The sequence below is a fragment of the Malania oleifera genome, chromosome 9, assembly GCF_029873635.1.
Source record: "Malania oleifera isolate guangnan ecotype guangnan chromosome 9, ASM2987363v1, whole genome shotgun sequence".
NCBI classification, from domain to species: Eukaryota; Viridiplantae; Streptophyta; class Magnoliopsida; order Santalales; family Ximeniaceae; genus Malania; species Malania oleifera.
The window spans coordinates 37720047-37727431 of NC_080425.1; the positions used below are offsets into that span (position 1 = coordinate 37720047).

The following is a 7385-nucleotide window of genomic DNA, read 5'->3' on the forward strand; positions in this document are numbered from 1 at the left end:
GGCCCTGGCAGTGTTTAACAAATGTTGGTGTTTTCTTTCCACAACACCATTTTGTTGTGGAGTTTCTACACAATATCTTTGATGTATAATGCCATGGTCATTATAGAATTGAGTTAAAAGAAATTCAGGACCATTATCTGATCTCACTATTTTAACAGGAACATTGAATTGGGTTACTACCATTGTGCAAAAATTTTTAACGATAGAAGAAACTTCAGATTTCATCTTGAGCATGCATACCCAAGTACAACGAGTATGATCATCAACTATAGTAAGAAAATGCTTGAAACCAGAATAGGAAACAACATTGAATGGTCCCCATATATCACAATGGATCAAATCAAATTTGTTCTTTGAACTAGACTAAGATATAGGAAATGAGAGTTTTCTTTGTTTTGCTAAATGACATACATCACAAACATGTGTGGTATTAAAAGATATGGATGACTCCAGCTGTTTAAGATAAGGTAACCTTGAGTTGGAAACATGACCAAGTCTATAGTGCCAGGTATCTAATTGATTTTGGGTAATGGTTGAAGCCAAAGATGAAGAATGAAACTTGGCTTGATTGTGAGTAGCAGCCTTTGAAGGAACTTGAGATAAATGGTACAGTCCATGTTTCTCAATATGAGTTAAAGAAGGCAGTATGAGTTAATTGGTCCCAATCATGTTCTTTGTTAATTGGTCCTGTAGAAGGCAATATGAGTTAAAGAAAGAAACACAAATATTAGATTGTTTTGTTAGTTTAGAAACAGACAACAGATTGAATGAAAAACTGGGAACACACAACACATTATGTGAAGACAGTATATTTGAAATGCAAATACTGCCAATGTGTGAAGCTGGAAAAGAGTTTCCATTTGGCAAATTTATGGAAGTGTTGATTGGTGTAGGTGGAGAAGAATATAATGAAGGTGAACATATCATGTGATCTGTTGCACCTGTATCTAGAATCCATGAATGTACATTCTGTAGAGATGAAGAAACTAAATAACAAAAATTTGAAGGGTTACCAGAAAATTGAGAAGTAACAATGTTAACAGCCGGAGAAGATGTTTGATGAGATATTGGAGATGAAGTAGAATTTGCAAGTGCTAGCAATTTATTGAATTCCTCAGAAGTAAAAGAAAACTTTGGATCCTCATTACTCTATTGAAGAGAAAGCTCAGGAGTTGTCATGGCAGCATGTGCAGTAGGTGGCTTCCTTTTTCCTTTTGGTCCAGTCCAGCCAGGAGGAAAACCATGAAGATGAAAACATTTTTCTATTGTATGCCCATTGTATCCACAATGTGTACAGTATAGAGAAAATCTCTTCTGTTTATCCTTTGAGAATTTCAAAAAACCAAATGGCTGAATGTTTTGTTTGGCAATCAAAGCATGAGTTTCACTGCTGACAATATTATTTAGTTGTCTTTGACTTTCCTCTTGAAGTAGTAAAGAAAATACTTTCGCCATACTTGGTAATGGCAAAATCATAAGCAATTGACTTTGAATTGGAGCATAGAAATCATTCAGACCAATCAAAAATTTCAACACATAATCAGATTGCTGTCTAACCAACAAAAAATCAAACAGGTTGCAGGTACAAGTTGCCATTTTACCACAGCTACATGTAGGGAATGGTCAGTAGTTAATATATTCATCCCATAATGATTTGAATGAATTAAAATATTCAGTAATTGATAAACAACCCTGAGTAATAGAACTAAGAGCTTTTTCAAGATGAAAAACTCTGGGACCATCACTTCGTAAGTATCTTGTTTTCAGCTCATTCCAAAGATCAACAGCAGATGTAACATAGAGAAAACTATTTCTTATTTCCTTGGAAATGGAATTCATTAACCATGAAAGAACTAGATTGTTTGCACGCAGCCATGTAGTATGGAGAGAACACTGATTTATAGAATGAGCAAGAATCGAGCCATCAATGAATGCTACCTTATTTTTAACTGTTAGAGCAATGGTGATTGACCGACTCCATGCAATGTAATTATCACCACTAAAAATTTCAGAAACCAGTAATGCACCAGGATTATCACTTGGATGTAAGTAATATGGACTGGATGAATCATCAAAAAGATTGATCATACGATGACAATTTTGAGAACTGGTAGAATTATCAGCAGAAGTCATATATGGAATTTCTCCAAGAAATATAAAAAATTTGCAGATCAACGAATTTTTCTTTGTAAAGACCAGAGATAAAAGCAATTCACTTGAGACTTTGCAATTTGATACCAGAATAATGTCGATACAGAATACTAATCTATCAGCTTCTCTTGATCAGCATCAGAATTTTTCTGAATATTTGTACTGCTCAGAATTTGGAGGCGCAGTGTGGCTAAAAACAGAGCTTTCATGGTTTCTTGAAACTTAAAAAAAATTGCGGAAGGGAAGCAAGTACTCTGATACCATGTGAAGTTTTTACATAAGCTGAAAAATTCTTCTCTATTATCTGCTTCAAATACAGAGTATATGTTTGTATTAATATAATACAAGAATCAAGAATAAAGAAAACTAACTAATCAGGTTAACTAATTAACTAATCTTCTCTTCTTCTAATTTAACTTGCGTAGCTTTGGATTTCAGTTCCAACTGTTCAATTCTTGAAGCAATATTCCAACACTTATTTATCTTATTATTGATCTTATCATGAATGATGGAATCATTATATTCAATATAGTATGCACGGGCCAATCTGCATATTTTTTTTGTTTTACGCCTCGTAACTCTTCCTCAGCCAGGCTTGGGCTGAATAGCGGAGCAAGTACAAGTATTAGTATAAAAAATGCGTCCTTTGTCATTAATATTTACTCGCGGCCTCTCGGGAGAATCGATGACTGCATCTTTATTTATCATTTTTGGGGCTGTCTACCCGAGACAATCCATTCAACGAACCAAAAAACACCACAGCACAAGGAACCGAGTTTTTTCCTTTTTTATCATTTTTTAAAATATAGATATTAAATAATATTTTTTTACAACACATAATTAGATTTGTGTTTTACAAAAAATAATCTCCAGTGATACGTAGTAAATCTCGCTACACAATAGCGAGATTTGGCTAAAAATCGCTACTCAAAGTAGCGAGATTTGTACTTTACAAAAAATAATCTGCAGTGATACGTGGTAAATCTCGCTACTTGGAGTAGCGAGATTTGGTTAAAAATCGCTACTTGGACTAGCGAAATTACGTCAGAGTCATTCTGGAAAATATTTCCCAGAATGAGGTATTATTTAATATATTTTTTAAAAAAAAGTTAAAACGGGAAAAAACTCCAAAACAAACTTTCCACTATTCGGTTGAATTTATTTCTATAAATATTAGTTTACTTATTTTATAATTGTGTTTATTCCATTTTAAATTAAACATTTCCTTACAAAACTCCCTATTTCGTCATTCCTAACAAATATTTTGAACAAATTATTACAGAGATGCTGAATAATGAAAATGCTCAACAATATGGAGTTTTTTTTTTTTCATTTTAATATTATCTTATAATAAAATATTAAATAATATTTTATTTGAAAAAAATTAAGGAGAGAGAAAAAGGAAGCTCGATGACTCGAATAATAAATGTGACCCATTTATTTGAAAAGAGGAAAAAGGAAAAAAGAAAGTTGACTTGAATAATAAATGTGACCTATTCATTATAAAGACGGAAAAAGGGAGAGAGAGAGAGAGAGAGAGAGAGAGCCGAGGAGAAAAGGTCCGTTGCGGATTGTAGGAGCGTCCGAGGACGAACAAGTAATTTCCTTCGAGAATTTAAAAAGCAATATACGTTGCGGCGCCCGAGGATATTTGAATTATTATAGGGCAGTAAGGAAAATCGAAAATCGACCGTTACATGACCGTGTTTGAAATTCTCCAGGCAGAAGAGAACAGCTATACCAAGTAACAATCCACCCACACACACACTCTCTCTCCCCATCTCTCGCTCACGCTCCTCTGGCGGTGTACGCACGCAGATAAATAAATCCATGGCAGACGCCACATCCACCAATAGCTGCATCGTGATGGAGGCCAGCGGCGCGGCTCACCCGCTTCACCAAATCGCAGAAAGTCCGACGCACAAGCTTCTTCTGAAGCAATGGCTGAAAGAGGAAGAGCTAATCCTGGGCAGAATAGCTCTGAAGGAGACCCAAATCGACGCCGTCCGCAAAGAGATCACCCATCTCTACTCCCTCTTCTTCCTCTTCCACTCCACGGCCCTCCTCCTCCTCTTCAACCTCAACATCAATGCTTCTTTTCCTGATTATTCTGATCAAAATCATCGTCATCATGATCTATGTAGCAGATCTTGGATCCCCTCCCTCTGCTCTCTCCTCTTCTCCCTGGGCTTCATCTGGGCCGTCCGATACAAGACCGACGTCGAATCTCATCTCGAGAAGCTGCTGCAGAGGGAGAAAGACGACGGCCAGCTGTTGGCGAAGTGCGTGGAGGAGTTGAAGAAAAAGGGGGTGGAGTTCGATCTGCTTAAGGAGGTGGATGCGCTTCGCCGGGCCAAGAGTTTGCGCGTCGACGGGAGAGCCGCCGCCGTCCGGAAATGGTCAGCCAGGGACTTTGTTACTTCGTTCTTCTTCGCCGTCTCTTGCCTGTTTATGGTTCTCACCAGGGTTATATTGTGCAACTAACCAACAAAACCGAATGGCATGAATGCAATTATTTTGCAGAATGCTCTGTTCTGCTTAATTTTTTGTAATTTTTGTGGAACCCAAATCGATGCATATAAACAGTCAAATGACTATTTATGATCTGTTCTTCTATTTTTACTTTTTGATTTTCCATAAATCGCACACATTTCTGCTCGAAATCTGAGGAATATTGTCTAAAAATTTTGCTCGAGGAGGAAAATGACCTCACTATGTTTAGTTCTTGTTTTTCCATAGATCACACGCATTTCTGCTCAAAGTCTGAGGAATATTGTCTCAAAATTTTACTCGAGGAGGAAAGTGACCTTAAATCTCGTAAATTTACTTACTAGTTCAAAAGCACCTACTCACTCAATTGACGGGCTTAGAATTTTTGTCCTACCCTCCTGAGTAAGAGATCTTCAGAACTGAGGAGGGATCTCCAATGATCTCCGACGCTACTATGACCAAAAGAAAAAACTGGAATGGATCTTAGCTCTCTGTACATTTCGTGATTGGTGACTGAACACGCACTGTGTTCAAATTAATCATTTAATTTCAATTTGTTTCGTACCATGAACCTAAGTTTGCTGACTGTTTCGAATCAATCCAATTGCAAATGCCTGTTATACAAATTTGACAGACTACTGCTGCTGTCTGTGGCATCCCATTTAGCATCGACGCCCCCACCAAATCTTGCTTTCGTTTCATGTGGAGGAAAACGTGGATTTTATTAAGGTCCAAAACTCGGCTCTTTAGTATGATAATATAAAGGAAATTATAAAAAGAGAGGGAAGAAGAGAGAAGCCTCACTTCTCAAAAGAAAAAGAGAAAAACGTAATTTTTCTCATGTTATCTACATTTCATCAATACTGCGATCTCGCTTCGTCTATAGTCCGATCGAATTGAAATTTGGAAAAAAGGTTCACGACTCAAGGAGCTACAATCTGAACGGTGGAGATTGGAGTTTGAGTTCGGAAGTTAGGATTTTTGCCTATGAACAATAACTGCGATCTTAGTATATTCTCTTCAATTCTCTTTATATTTACCGAGATTGTTGATTTCTAAATGAGATATATTTGTAACCTATAATTGCGATTAGAGAAGACCTGGTGTACCCATTATTTGGTGGATAGAGGAGGTTTCAACTGGATTAGGTCACATAGTTTTTCTTCCTCACACTGGGGAAGTTTTTCACGTAAAAAAATTGCTTGTGTTCTTATGACTTGGTGTGATTGATTATTTTTCTCATTATTTTCAATACCTATAAAAGTAGAGATATATTATATTTGCTTGCATATAAGGAGAAAAATTATTCCACTATGATTGACAGATTGTCAAGTTGACAGTTTGAGTTATGAAAAGCAAATACTAGTAGAATGATTTAATCTCAATGGTTCAAATTATCATACATGGAAAGGGAAAATGGAAGATCTTCTTTATGTGAAAGATTATTACCTACCGGTGTTACCTATCGGTGTTTAGTGCTGAAAACCCAAAAAAAAAAAAATCTGATGTGGAATGGACTTCGTTACATTGACAAGTGTGTGGGTATATCAGGCAGTGGGTAGATGATAATGTTTGGAACCATATTAGTGGAGAGACAAATGCACGTTCTCTATGGAGTAAGCTTGAACAGCTATATGTTAGAAAGACCGAAAATAATAAGTTGTTTCTAATTAAACAAATGATGGCTTCGAGATACCAGGACCGAAAATAATGAGTTATTCCGCTACAGTTGTTTGTTGATATCTCTCCCAACAAAGTGGTATCAGAGTCTGGTTGACAGATTGTCAGGTTGGCAGTTTGAGTTATGAAAGCAAATACTAGTAGAATGATTAAATGATTAATCTCAATGATTCAAATTATCATATATGGAAAGGAAAAAATAGAGGATCTTCTTTATGTGAAAGATTATTACCTACTGGTGTTTAGTGTTGAAAAACCAGAAAAAAAAAAAAAAATCTAATTTGGAATGGACTTTATTACATCAACAGGTGTGTGTCAAGAAGTGGGTAGATGATAATGTTTTGAACCATATTAGTGGAGAGACAAATGCACGTTCTCTACGGAGTAAGCTTGAACAACTATATGCTAGAAAGACCAAAAATAATAAGTTGTTTCTGATTAAACAAATGATGGCTTTAAGATACCAGGACGAGACTCCTTTATTTGATCACCTGAATACATTCCAAGGGATTATTAATCAGTTGGCTGGAATGGGTATTAAGTTTGATGATGAGATACAAGGGTTATGGTTACTTGATTCATTATTAGACTCGTAGGAGACGCTCAGAACTTCATTGTCTAACTCCGCTCTAGAAGGTGTAATCAAAATGGATATGGCCAAGAATTATTTGCTAAATGAAGAGATGAGAAGAAAAACACAGGGATCCTCTTCACAGTCAGAGATCTTGGGTAGAAAAGAGGGGGAAAAGTAAGAGCAGAGGTCTGAAGAACAGAGATAATAGCAGAAGCAAGTCCAACAAGTTTGCAAATGTTGAGTGTCATCATTGCGGGAAAAAGGGACACATCAAGAAATATTGTAGACAATTAAAGAAAGAAAACAAGAATGAGAAAGGGAAGGGAACGAAGAATGGAAATGACAAAGATGGTGATGATAGAGTTGTTACCACCACTCCTTCAGAATTCCTCATTGTTTATGATGATGAGATGATAAATGTTGCATACCATGAGACCAGTTGGGTGACTGACAGTGGTGCCTCCATTCATGCTACATCTCGGAAGGATCT

General features: G+C 36.4%; 1 protein-coding gene across 1 annotated transcript; it reads left to right on the forward strand.

Moving 5' to 3' along the window:
* Positions 1 to 3751: 3751 nt before the first annotated feature.
* LOC131164257 (uncharacterized) lies at positions 3752 to 4757 on the forward strand. The gene has a single exon (XM_058121307.1). The coding sequence runs from the start codon at positions 3982 to 3984 to the stop codon at positions 4633 to 4635; it is 654 nt and encodes a 217-aa protein (XP_057977290.1). The 5' UTR covers positions 3752 to 3981; the 3' UTR covers positions 4636 to 4757.
* The last annotated feature ends 2628 nt before the right edge of the window (positions 4758 to 7385 follow it).

What these genes read in the sequence shown, in the direction of transcription:
- LOC131164257 (XM_058121307.1), top strand. Translation starts at nt 3,982, where the DNA reads ATGGCAGACGCCACATCCACCAATAGCTGCATCGTGATGGAGGCCAGC.